Raw genomic sequence first — 14,241 nt, forward strand, 5'->3', positions numbered from 1 at the left:
TGGATGGCATCACTGACTCAATGGACATGAGTCTGAGTGAATTCCGGAAGATGGTTATGAACAGGGAGGCCTGCCCTGCTGCGATTCATGGGGTCTTGAAGAGTTGGACACGACTGAGCGACTGAACTGAACTGAACTGAACTGATGTGTATTCGTACACATTTAACTTAGAGAATTTAGAAATGCTAGATCAAAACTGGTCATTTCAGAATTGCAGATGATTGACTAAAAACTGCAAAACTTGTCAATTTGTCAATTAATCTGTTTTGTCTATTTTTCATGGAATTCATCTCCTTAAATGTTAGGAGGTTACGTTTTTTAAGGAACTTCCACACTGTGCTCGCCCCATGACTGCCCCAGTTTACATTCTCTCCAGCCGTGTAGGAGGTTCCCTGATCTCCAGGCCTCTTCAGTGTTTATGATATTATTAGTGGGCTCTTTGTTAACTGTTATTCTGACTGGCATGAGGTGATGCATCATTGTAGCTTTGTTTTGCATTTCTTATTGTTTAGCGCTGGTGAGCATCTTTCATTTGCCTCTTGCCCATCTAAAAGAGCAAGTTGCCCCACCCAGGCTCAGCAGTTGTGGCACACAGGCTTAGTTGCCCCAAAGCATGTGGAGTATTCCTGGACCAGGGATCAAACCCATGTCCCCGGCACTGTCAGATGAATTCTCCACCACTGGGCGACCCGTCTGTTTAGCTTCATTTCCTTTTGAGATGCATATATATTTTGTATTGCAATATAATTGCTTTACAAAAAAAGAAAAAAACAACAACAATAGGAGATATAACTGGGTGGGAGAGGAGTGAGCGAGGAGGAACAGGTGGCCACACGGACAAAACTTCCGTAGTATTTAGGGGCCCAAGGGGCTGTGAGAAACTGGTGCTAAGAAGATCTTGCATGCTCATCCTTTCCCATTGTTCTGTGCAGAGAGGGTGTCCTCTAAAGGGTGGTAAGCTGTATCCAGAGCCTCTGCTCAGACACAGGACTGTTACGACCACAGATGGCCCCGTGTGGCACAGAATTCCTTGAAGGATGCTCTCCAGATGTATTCTCAGAGATCTGCAAATTACCTACAAGAGTTTAAAACTGGGGATTTTCTATCTCTATGCTAATCCAAAGGATTAATAGACTCATCAAATCATCAAATAACTCCAACTTAGCATGCTCACATATCTTTTTGTTTTTAAATTATGAAATATTTAATACTATGAGAGAAAACATATTACATAAAGGTTGTTTACAAGCTATAAAAATTAGCCTCCACAAGAATATATAATGGAGAAAAGACACTCTTTAAAAAATGGTGCTGGGAAAACTGGTCAACCACTTGTAAAAGAATGAAACTAGAACACTTTCTAACACCATACACAAAAATAAACTCAAAATGGATTAAAGATCTAAATGTAAGACTAGAAACTGTAAAACTCCTAGAGGAAAACATAGGCAAAACACTTTCTGACATAAATCACAGCAGGATCTTCTATGACCCACCTCCCAGAGTAATGGAAATAAAAGCCAAAATAAACAAATGGGACCTAATTAAACTTAAAAGCTTTTGCACAACGAAGGAAACTATAAAAAGGTGAAAAGACAGCCTTCATAATGGGAGAAAATAATAGCAAACAAAGCAACTGACAGAGAATTAATCTCAAAAATATACAAGCAGCTCCTGCAGCTCAATTCCAGAAAATAAACGACCCAATGAAATAATGGGCCAAAGAACTAAACAGACATTTCTCCAAAGAAGACATACAGATGGCTAACAAACACATGAAAAGATGCTCAACATCACTCATTATCAGAGAAATGCAAATCAAAACCGCAATGAGGTACCATCTCACACTGATCAGAATGGCTGCTGTCCAAAAGTCTACAAACAGTAAATGCTGGAGAGGGTGTGGAGAAAAGGGAACCCTCTTACACTGTTGGTGGGAATGCAAACTAGTACAGCCACTATGGAGAATAGTGTGGAGATTCCTTAAAAACTGGAAATAGAACTGCCATATGACCCAGCAATCCCACTGCTGGGCATACACACCGGGGAAACCAGAATTGAAAGCGCACTTGTACCCCAATGTTCATCGCAGCACTGTTTATAATAGCCAGGACATGGAGGCAACCTAGATGCCCATCAGCAGATGAATGGATAAGAAAGCTGTGGTACATATACACAATGGAGTATTACTCAGCTATTAAAAAGAATGCATTTGCATCAGTTCTAATGAGGTGGATGAAATTGGAGCCTATTATATAGAGTGAAGTAAGTCGGAAAGAAAAACACCAATACAGCATATTAACGCATATATATGGAATTTAGAAAGATGGTAACGATAACCCTGTATGCGAGACAGCAAAAGAGACACAGATGTAAATAACAGACTTTTGGACTCTGTGGGAGAAGGTGAGTGTGGGATGATTTGAGAGAATAGAATTGAAACATATATATTATCATCGGTGACATAGATCTCCAGTCCAGGTTCGATGCATGAGACAGGGTGCTCAGGGCTGGTGCACTGGGATGACTCTGAGGGATGGGATGGGGAGGGAGGTGGGAGGGGAACACATGTATACCCATGGCTGATTCATGTCAATGTATGGAAAAAAACACTATAATATTATAAAGTAATTAGCCTCCAATTATATTAAATTAATTAATTTAATTTAAAAAGTGAACCAGTAAAAAAAAATTTAGCCTCCAATTATAATAAATAAATTGATTAAAAATAAATAAATAAAACACTTGTGAATCCATCATCCAAATTATGATCCAAAACATCATCACCATGAGGCTCCTTGTCCTGTTCCCCTGTGTTCAAGCAAAGTTCAAAACAGAGATGAAACTGGAAAGTGCCCTGGACAGACAGAACCTTGCAAGCCTAGCGCACCTAGCTTATTTCATAAACATAAGTGAAACGATGTTTTCCTGTTTCTTATAAATGCCTTTGACAGTCATAAAAGAAACTTAAGTCATCTTCCTAAAACAGTATAAGATAATCACTTTTAACCAATTCCTGCCATCGGAAAAGTCCTGCTGTAATAACTGTTTGACATAAAAGGTTAAACAACTTTCCCATTTTCACTTTATAAACCATCCTGTGACACAAGCATTATCAGTTTGGGCTTTGAAATCTCCCAGTTTGCGAAATGCTCTTTTTTGCACTATAAACTCCAACTAGGATTTTATTGATCTGGTTTCTATGGTTACTGTTCAGGATTTTTGACGCCTACCTTCACAATCACACAACACTCTTGGAATCTTGTTTCATATCTACATGCTTTGTGGGGTTTTGTCACAGCCTATGTGTCTCTAAAATATACTTGGTTAGTTTGGGTTATTTTCACCTTTAAAAAATAAGACTACACATTGTTCTGTGATGCTTTTACTTCCCCTCAAACTGATTTTCCTAAGAGTTATCATGCTGATAAACCCACCAGCAGTTCACTTGTGTTCACTTCTGTGTCAGATTCCATGATGCAACCGTCTCGCTAATTCTTGCACACCCTGCTCCCGGGCCCATTGGGGCTATGCCCTGCTTGGCCTTTGAGAATCCTGTTACTGAGTCTTCAGGAACACTCACTGGCCTTGTTCAGGGCCTACCCCACAAGTGGGGCTGATAAGTTGTAAGGTATATGAATCTTCAATCTTAACAGAGAATGCCAAACTGTTTTCCACGTTGGCCATGCTGCCCCATGACGTTAGGGCTGATAGAAGCTGAGAGATGCCCTTGAGATTAAATCAGCCCTCTGTCTCTGCAGGTTTCACATCCCGGGACACAGAGGGCCAACTACACAGAAATGGGGAAGACAGCATGGGAACCCATGCCAGCTTTAAGGTCAAGCTCTCTCCCCTACTTAATTGGTCTAAGTGATCACTGAATACAAAGTAATGGCTGATAAAAAACAAGGTCCTACTGTAGAGCACAGGGAACTATATTCCAAAATCCTGTGATAAACTAATGGAAAAGAGTATGAAAAAGAATATATATATATATATATATATATATATATATATATATGGGAATAACTTTGCTGTACAGCAAAAGTTAGCACAACATTGTAAATCAACTGTACTTCAATTAAAAAATAATGACTTTGCAATCCAGGCAGTGTCCAGGGCACCTTTCTGAGTGATTTAGGAATATTCTGTGAGAAAGGTACTGCTGCCATTAGCACTCTGTCCATTCAGAGGAAGAAGTAGGGGCAGGAAGAGGTTAGAAACCATGCCTGAGGTCAAATGAGCACCGGGAATTGAACCCAGATGGCACAGCAGTGGTGACTGCATCCTTCGGTACCAAGGATACAGGCAAGCTAGCCATTCATGCATTCACTCAGCACCCACTGCGAGCCAGGTGCATGAGCCAAGTGTTAGGACTACAGAGGGACACGAGACAGGCCTGGTTCTTGCCCACAGATCTAGGAAAATCAGACAAAAAATCTGCACATATAAAGTGTGATGAGGAGGGGAAAATAAAAGGCCTAATTTATATACTTCTCTAAAGTAATGAGCTGGCATTTAAGCCAAGATCTAAAATGTCCATAAAGTTAGCCAGAGGAAGTCCACGTATTGGGGTGTGTATGTGTGCGTATGTGGGCGCACAAATGGGGCAAGGAAAGGGATCAGAGAAAGGGAGAAGAAACGCAAAGGCCCCGAGGCAGGAAAGTTATTGGGGTGCAGTGACCCAGAATGGGGTGAAAGAGGAAGGTGAGAGCTAAGAGTTGAGAGTCCAAGAACTTTATGCTAATCTTCATGTGCCCCACCCCCACCCCCCCACACTGGACCCCTCTCAATTCCCTGCCACTAGGATTCTAGAGGAGAAGCTAAGGTCATCCTAATCTGGAGTCATTCAGCCAAAGTCACAGACCCTGAAACAGAGTTGGATTCACAACCCAGACATCCTACGCCCAGGTGAGCCTTCTCCTCCTTGTGAGGCCTGGGAGCTGGACCCCAGGGGGATTCCAGAAATGTTTACCATGAGTGCAATGTCAAACAGCTCAGCAGACCTCTGACCAGGGACCATTCCTCACTAACATGAGAGGTGTATGGAAATAGAAGCTTTACGAAGGGACAGAGACTCTAGTTCAGGCCAGAGGGGATGTCCTGGGTTTGAATCTCAGCTTTGCCTCTTGTGGGCTTCCCTGGTGGCTCAGAAGGTAAAGAATCTGCCTGCAATGTGGGAGACTTGGGTTCGATCCCTGGGTCGGGAGGATCCCCTGGAGAAGAAAAAGGCAAGGCACTCCAGTATTCTTGCCTGGAGAATGTCAAACAGAAGAGCCTGGCGGGCTACAGGCCATGGGATCACACGGAGTCAGACACAACTGAGTGCTAACATTTTCACTTTACTTTGTTAGCTCTGTGACCTTAGGTAAGTTACTCAACCTCTCTGTGCCTCTACTTCCCATCTGCAAAATGGGAGTAATCGTGGGACCGACCTCTCAAGTTTGTTATGAGGCTTCACGCAGTAAGTCAGCAAAGGCTTCCAAGTTTTCTAGGCAAAGCAGCCACTGGGGCCTGAACGTTGCTGGGGGAGGTGATGCTGTCAGGGCCCAGGTCTACAGCCCTTCCTGCCCCACCCCTCACCCCTTGTGGGACACCCAGGGGAGTAGGGGGATCCCAGAGCTGCTGGGAGTCTGCTCAGGAACTCAGCCCCTGTAGAGGGGCCCCAGTGTCCCATGGAATCCACCTCCGGGGCCTCAGTACTGGCAGCAGGCCCGGTGTCTGCAGAGGGCACTGGTGTGGAAGCATTTTAATGTTTTTTAAATACATAATCTGGGATTAGATGCCGATTCACATGACCTTTGTCCGTTCTTGCCTGGAGCCACTGCAGTAGGAGTTAATAAATACTGGAGGAAATGGGAAGGCAGGCAGGGTCCAGGCTTAGGCTGGGTGGGAGGGAAGCTTTATGCCCCAGGGGGTCATACGTCCCCTCGAGACACTCCTGGTTTCCCTCTGCTCACAGCAGACAGAGGTCCTGGTCTAGATGCTCAGCTGGATACATCAGGGATGGTATGGCTGATGTTCCCGAAGTCTGGCGCTGTTTCCTGCAACAGCCTGTCTCAAAGAGTGTCCCAAATCTGGGAACCAAACCACTTGCCTTGTTTTCAGAAAAATGTTCCACGATGATTCTCCAACTGTGCTTGCAGTCCGTCAGCATCAGCACCACCCAGGAACTAGTGACAAACGCCCAGGCCCCAGGCGCTACAGAATCAACACCCAGGTGGGAATCTGCCTTCTGCTTAGCAGCTCCCCAGGGGACTCTGAGATGCCCACAGGGAGGTCAGAGATGTATGAAGGGTGAGGAGGCAGAATGAGGCAGGAGCCTGCAGTCAGGCCCCCACTCCCCTTATCTCCACCTGACTGGCACTGTGCCCGAGTCTCAGCTTGCCTACCTGGAGCGGGGACATGACAGTAAGTCCCTCACCTGCATCTCACGACTGGTCTAAGAACCAGAAGATGCTACAGATGAGAACACTTCAGAAGTCTAAGTGCCTCGTCCGTGACGTTAATTAACGCTGCCTGCCAGCCGCTGCTCCACTTCCCCACCCCCTCCACTCATGACCTGGGAAAGGCAAGAGCAGCGTTCTGTAAATCACACGTTTTCCCCGTGGAACCTCTGGACAGCCTCAGGGGGTCCTGAAACCTACACTTGAGAGCAGAACTGTGAGAGTGGAAAGGGGGCATTCCTCTGCAGAGAAGGTTGTTCAGATCCCAAGTCAAGCCCCGCTGATTACGGCGGGCATCTGTGCCCACCCCCCTAGCCATGGCTGAGCAGCCTTGGGGTAAGAGGGGCTGCAGGGGTTAGAAACCCACATGCACAGATGGCACATCTGCTCCTGAGTAACAGGTGCTGGGCACACCAGGCCCCAGGGGTGGGGAGGGAGTGTTGGGGGGGACCTTAGCTAGCTTCCTTTGTGTCCCTCTGGCCACAGCAAAGGGCTGGGCTGCAGCTTTACTTACGTCACTCACGGGCCCTCCCAGCACATCCATGAGGTCTGACTCAGGTTTATCCACGAGAACAGTGGTCCGAGGGGGTGAGGGAGAGAGCAGAAATTTGAACCCAGCTCTTGATTTTTATACCAATTGTGAGCTCACGTCCAGTGGGCAGGAGGAGGTGGGCCACAGGGGAGAAGGGGCTCACAGTCACCAGGCAGGGAAACTGAGATACATCACAGAACTGAAGACTCAAAATTGTTCTTAAATCAAAGTGAGATGCCAAAGAGGTGGGGCCAGCACCCTTTGGTCGTGCACCTGTTCCTCCACAGGCCTGCAGCTGACAGGGCTCCCCCAAACTCTTCCCCGCGAGTTCTATCTGCCTCTGGCCTGTTCTCGGCCCCTGGCCCCTAGGGCATGGGTATGCCCCTGCATTCCCATCTACTGACCTCATGAGATCCCCAACATAGCCCCTCAGTCCTTCTGAAATGTGGCCTTGTCCTGATGTCCCAGAGATGGGATATGCTACCTACAGGGCATGGCAACAAAAAAGACAACTCGGACGTCAGAAACTGAATTAAGTCTCATTTATTCTAGGGCAAACTCAAAAGGGTTTTTGTGTTTCCTTTTTTAGCAAATCCTAGCACATTATTAACAAAAAAAGAAAATCTGTACATTTGCCATGATACACTTGAAAGTGAAACAAATAAGATATAAATACAGATATGGATGTAACATGAAAAAGCCCCCAAAAAAACCAAAACCAAAAAACAAAAACCCAACCTGGGGATGTGGGGGACCATGCGTGTGAACAGTGCCAACAAAACTATTTTGGTGGTGGATATTTTTCAGAGCGTTGTTCTCATTTTCAAATTATCATCGTTAGCAAAGTCCTGGTGAGGTTCTACAAAGTTCTTATTTGCTCTTCTTTAATGTGTAATATTATGCTTGATAAATAAAGGGCGGCGGGGAAAGAAAAAGATTTAGGAGACAAATCAGGCGCAGCTGCATTGCCTGCATGACTGAGAAGCTAGTGGGGCTGTGGCAGGCGCCTGTGGCTACAGTGCCCCAGGAAGGCCGTGTGCCTCCCGCGGGCCACAGTGGGAGGGGAAGCAGGAGCCAGGCGACCTGGCCCCAGTGGGCTTCTCATAGCCCTGGACAGTCAGGCGAATGGGGAGGCAGACTCGAGTTTTGGGCGCTTTGCTCGCTTGTGTTCTGTTGTTTCATCCAGACAGGAGGCCTGCAGGGAGGCGGCGGCCAGGCAGGGCAGTTGCAGCTGTCGGTTGGAGGGGGTGGCCCCCTGAGGTTGTGGCTGCATGCGAGTCTCCTCCCAGGAGGCCCAGAGACCTGGGGGTGGCGGCTCCCTCTGCGTTGGGAGACCAAGGTTGGGCAAGTGACATTCAAGGCGAGCCCTTTGTGAGTGCCAGGAGGACACGCGGCCATGCTCAACGTCCTTCCTGACTTCAGGGTAGGGGGCCGCAGCAACCTGGGTGTCCACGAGCTGAAGGAGAAAGGCCTTTCTACACACACTAGGCAGGAAAAAACACAGTTTCTGCCCCAGAAGTCATCAGACACTTGGACTTGTTTGTAGGGGGTAAGAAAAAAACCCCCAAAAGCGACATATGAACAAACGGTATTTATCAATGGAAGTAAGGCCTGGTCCTGCTATGTTTTGAGCCAAGAGTCAACGATGTTTGATCACTTAAAACACACCCCTGAAGTTCTCTCAACAGCAGCAGCAGGGCACCTCCTACACGTGCAGGATACCCCCTACACACACCCACACACACACCCACACACACACACATGCAGTGAAGGCACCCCAGCCTCACTGCTCCTGGACCTCCATTTTCGGTGCCTATTTCCAAATAAAGTATCTAAAATAAATTCTGAATGAAAACAAGTTATGTTCTGTTACAGTGTCTTTCACGACTTCCAACGTCAAGCTAGAGCTCAGAGGTGGGAACCATACAACCTGGCAGTTGCCAAGATTCTGCACCTGAGCAGCAAACACCTCATTAAAAATTAACATCAGAACAGGCATGGGAAAAAGAACTGAACGAATTTCCATAAGGAAATATGGAAAAACCAGTTTAGTTTAGAGAGTCTAAAATGTTTCCATGATTGCAAAAAGAATTTCCATTTGGTTTGAAGAATTTTACTTGAAACTTAAGTTACACACACTTGAGATCTGTAGTCACCTTTACTGAAGCAATGTAACCCTCAAGAAAACATTTTAAAGGGTAAGTTTCTCACTGAAGGAAAAACAGACTCTAAACTGGTTCAAATCCTGTTTCTCTGCAATTCGCTGCACATCGTAATTACTTTTCCTTAAGCCATGATTATTTCAACAGGTGATCGAGGAAGTACTTCAGTTCACAAAATTTAAAAATGATCCTGATAACCTGGTTTCTTTAGATTTTTCTTTGATCTCAATCCCAAATTAAACAAAGAAATCAAAACTGAGATGGCAGAGTTGCCAAGTATCTGACTGAAAGAACACTGTGGAATCGTGCAGCTCGGGGAAAAGAGACACTAGACCCGAGCCTCCAGGGGCAGTGCTCTTCCGTAGTGCTTCCCAGGATCTCCGCAGTAAACCCAGCAGCCCCTCTTGGGTTTTCAATGCTGTGTGAAGTCCCACTTCAAGCACACACTAACTGAGGCTATCGTTTACCTTGATTTCTGTGTTTGGATCACAACTGTCACAGATCTCTGCCCCGGCAGCTCTGGGGAAGGGGTGGCATCAGTGGGGCTGTTTGGAGGAGCCGGGAGCCCATCCTGGAAGGAGGCAGTGAAGGGTGCCAGCCCCCAGGCTGCAGAGTGTAAGCAAAATATGACATGTTCATTAAAAGGCCATCTTTGGGCTTTTTTCGCATTTCTTGCCAAGACTTGACTCATATTCTTGCTGCTGCTGCTGTCTCAAAATGCAGCCTAAAACATATAAAACCCTTTTGTGGTGTCAGTTGTGAAGGGTGTGGGCTCGGCCCCCACACAGGCCAGATCCAGAGGCAAGGGAGCCAGAATGAAAGAAACACAACTCAATACAGCCTCCTCAAACCTCCTGGTTATTAACTGAAGAGAACATGCTACTTTCTACCATGTATCAGCTAGAGAGCTCTGACTTTTAAGAACTGCACCCCACACACACGGTTTTACAACCTCAGCAGGCTGGACAAGACGGTTTGAGTATGGCTCTTTTCTTATTCCTTCTGTTCTGCAGGAAGATGAAATACAGGCCTTGCTTCCCTTACATTCAATACCAGTATGATTCTACACAAAACCTGGAAGGGATCAAAATACTGATTGTAATAAATATCTGCGGGCCTCCGGTCCTGACTGGGCAGCCGATGGGGGGTGGAAGGGAGGTCTCTGAGGCACCACCGATTGCTTCCAGGGCTACACAGAGATTCTGGCGTTGCATTAGCTGTGGGTGGAGACATCAGAGGAGGAGCTGCTGTTGCTGTTCGTGGTCTGTGCCCTCTTTATGTATAAGTTGAGCAGCTTCATCTGCAAAGAAAAAATACAAATGGATGAGAAGGAAGAAAATCAGAAAGTAAGCAAGAAAGCCCAGGTGACCATAAGAAAACAGCACGTCCCTTAGTGGAGAAAGTCACTGCACAGACATTCCCTAAGTGCCTACCACTCGCCCAAACCACCTGCCTGGGGCCAGTGGGCGATCAGGAGGTCAGATTAGAGGAGGGGGCATGAGAGGTTATCAGGAAAAGAGGGCCACCTGCTACCACGAGGTGGGCCTCAGGGCTGCCTGCAAAAAGGCTCTCCAGAGGCAGACCCACACACTCGGGGGCAAGGCAGCCGGTGCAGCTCCACCCAAGCCAGCAGGAGGAGAGGGTGCAATGCCTACTCTATTGGGATAAAGAAACTAAGCCAAGGCCAGAGGTCAGGTTTTCCATCCTCACACCTTTGTAGAAATTGCTCCTTCCCCATCACACACCTCATCTGCACCCACTGCTGTCCATGGGCACAACACCTGCTGATTCATACAGCATCTGAGGCCCACCTTCAGGCTGCTCCCATCTGCATCCTTGGTCCTTCTGCTCCTGGGACCCCACTCTGCCCACTGTGGCTCAGCACATGCCACCTTATGCTGGGGGCAGCAGTGGGCTGCATCTTTGTAACAAGACTCAGTCTCCCAGAGGTCAGATGCTGGGTCACTATACAATATACCTTTGTTGGGCACAGTGCTTCCCCACAACAGGCCTTCCACATCTCACATCTCATTTGGTTCTAACTTAAGCCCCTTGGACCCTCAAAACACCTAAAGCAGCATGTAACGTACATAGTAAAGTGAAACTCACTCAGTCATGTCTGACTCTTTGTGACCCCATGGACTGTATAACAGTCCATGGAATTCTCCAGGCCAGAATACTGGAGTGGAAAGCCTTTCCCTTGTCCAGGGGATCTTCCCAACCCAGGTCTCTTACATTGCAGGTGGACTTTTTAGCAGCTGAGCCACAAGGGAAGCCCAAGAATACTGGAGTGGGTAGCCTATCTCTTCTCCAGCAGATCTTCCCGACCCAGGAATCGAAACAGGATCTCCTGCATTGTAGGCGGATTCTTTACCAACTGAGCTATCAGGGAAAGGTCTTAGAATGTTTGTTGAATGCCAATAACCTGATGTCTGTAGTGTGCCTGACCGTATTAAGAATGCCAGCAACCAGCAGTGCTCCTCACGAGGCACAGTCTCCCTGAGCCCCAGCAAGGCACGTGGCCAGACAGACATGGAGCCCAGAATGTACAGCTGGTCTGAGAGCTCTGCCCTGAGTGTCCTGGAGTTCTTTGGCTTCATGCAACAGCCCATCTTGGGTCTCTCCATGTCAGGACTTAGCTCTTTTCATCTGCAGGGAGCGTGCCATGAATTCACATGACATATCCCAGCTTGTCTTTCATTCCACACCTTTCAAAATCTTAGACCTTTTAACATAATAGTCAGTGTGCTGATCAAGATGCTTTCACTTTACACAGGTTCTTAATGCTCTAAGGCTCAGGAGGATATGACCAGGGCCAGCCAGCTTCAAGAGAAACCCTGGTATATTCAACAAAATACTGCCCCAAGGCTCAGCAGATCCAGCCGAGTTCTAGAACCAACTCCAACACTAGTTCTGTGACCTCAGGTAAACATTTCCTGAGCCTTGACCCAGCAACCAGAACCTGTCTCACGGTGTCCACTGGTCGCTCCTGGACCTCTGTAAAGTCTTCCCAGTGCCAGTCCTGATCCTCAGCTCTATTTGATGCTACTTCAAGGGAGAACAAGGTTTGGTGTTTCCCATATGCTGAAGGCAGCAGGTTCCTAATACATACTTACTGAATCAAATATTTTTTAAAGAAGAAAAAAGTGATCTAGAAAACAGGATAGTTATATTCCTATGAAGGACAGGTTAAAATGAACTTCTGAACATTGTTAATAGTTATTTGCAACTCAGAACCCCTTGTAAGCCCTGAGTTTACAAGCTTTAATCATATTTGAACCTCAAACCAATCCTCTGAGGTAGGCAGAACAGGTTCTCCTATTTTACAAATGAAATGGCTGGGATTCAGACAGCTTGCCCAATGAGTTGGTATAAATTCAAATTATAGGATTATAACTTTAGGATGTCAAATGTAACCCACAAAGAAAACAGGTATAGAATATATACAAAGGGAAATGAGAAAAGAATTAAAACGTCTCAGTATAAAAAGCAAACGAACACAAAAGAAAATGGTAATACAGAAAATGAGGGGCAAAAAAGCTATTATGCATACAGAAAACAAATACCAAAATGACAGAAATCTCTTCCTTATCAGTAAATACTTTAAATGTGAATGAGTTAAATTTTCCAATCAAAAGACAGAGATCAGCAACATGGGTTTTTAAAAAAAAGCATGATTCAACTATATTTTGTCTATTAGAGACTCACTTTAGATCCAAAGACACAAATAGTTCAAAGTGAAGAATAGAAAAGGATATTCCATGCAAACAGTAACCAAGAGAACAGGTAGCTATACTAATATTAGGCAAAATACAGCTTAAATCAAAAAAGGTTATAAGAAACAGAAGGATTAATAAAAGATCCACAAAGCAGGAAATTACAATATTTATAATTATACATCTAAGAATATGCCATCAAAACAGAGAAGCAAAAACTGACAGCACTGAAGGGAGAAACAGTTTTATAATAATAGTTGGGAGGCTTTAATATTCCAATATAGAGGGTTTGAACAACACAATAAATCAACTAAATATAAAAGAAATATGCAAAACACTAAGCCTAAGATGAGACCTTCCCAAGATAGACTATATGTTAGGCCACAAATTGAATCTCAATAAATTAAAAAAGAGATGTCAAAAGAACCTTTTCTGACCATAATAGATGAAGTTAGATTAGTAGCAGAAAGAAAACTGAAAAATCCACAAGTTTGTGGAAACTGAACAACACGTGTTATTCCAACAACCAATGGGTTAAAGGATAAATCACAAAGGAAATTAGAAAATATCTTGAGACAGATGAAAATGAAAACACAAAAGGGATGAAAATACAAACACATGGGAGGCAGCAAAACCAGTGCAGTGAGGGAAACTCACAGCTGTAGGAGCTATATGGCTTATATTTAAAAAAGGAAGAAAGATACGCATCCACAACCTAACAACATATCTTAAGGGGCTAGAAAAAGAATAAATTGAACTTCAAGCTTGCAGAAGGGAGAACAGTAATAAAGATTAGATAAATGAAACAAAAAATAGAGATAACAAAACCAAAACCTGGTTCTTTGAAAAAAAAGTCAACAAAATTGACAAACCTTTAACTAATGAAAAGAGAGAGAAGACTCAAATTATTGGTCAGAAACAAATGTGGGGACATTCTGACTGATTCTACATAAATCAAAGATATGATAAAAATGCTATGAGTAACGGTACAAGAACAAAGTAGATAATCAAGATGAAATGGACAAATTCCTAGAAACACAAAACCTACCAAGGCTGAATCATGAAGAAAGAGAAAGCATGAATAGACCTGCAACTAGTAGAGACTGAATCAGTAATTGAAAATCTGAGAAAGAAAAGGCCCAGACCAGATGGCTTCACTGGTGAATTCTACCAACGTTTAAAGAACTAACACAATCCTCAATTTTTTCTAGAAAATTTAGAGGAAAAAACACTTCTGAATTCATGCTATGAAGTCAGCACTGTCCTGAGAGCAAAGTCAGATAAAGATAAGAAAATTACAGATCAATATTCCAACAGTGACCCAACATACAAAAATTAATAAATATAATATACCACATTAACAGAACGAAAGGGGGAAAAATCAA

The 14,241-nt window shown here is 44.9% G+C and overlaps 1 protein-coding gene across 16 annotated transcripts in view; it reads right to left on the reverse strand.

The window, feature by feature from the left end:
- Nucleotides 1-7,505: 7,505 nt before the first annotated feature.
- Nucleotides 7,506-14,241, reverse strand: part of CLASP1 (cytoplasmic linker associated protein 1) — a 272,898-nt gene continuing 266,162 nt past the window's right edge. For all 16 annotated transcript variants that reach the window (XM_060411218.1, XM_060411217.1, XM_060411213.1 and 13 more), the window contains one exon: nt 7,506-10,440. In XM_060411218.1, coding sequence (XP_060267201.1) covers nt 10,354-10,440 — 87 coding nt within the window. In that variant the 3' untranslated portion in view covers nt 7,506-10,353. The remainder of the gene's footprint in view (nt 10,441-14,241) is intronic.

Source organism: Ovis aries, chromosome 2 (genome assembly GCF_016772045.2).
Source record: "Ovis aries strain OAR_USU_Benz2616 breed Rambouillet chromosome 2, ARS-UI_Ramb_v3.0, whole genome shotgun sequence".
NCBI lineage: Eukaryota > Metazoa > Chordata > Mammalia > Artiodactyla > Bovidae > Ovis > Ovis aries.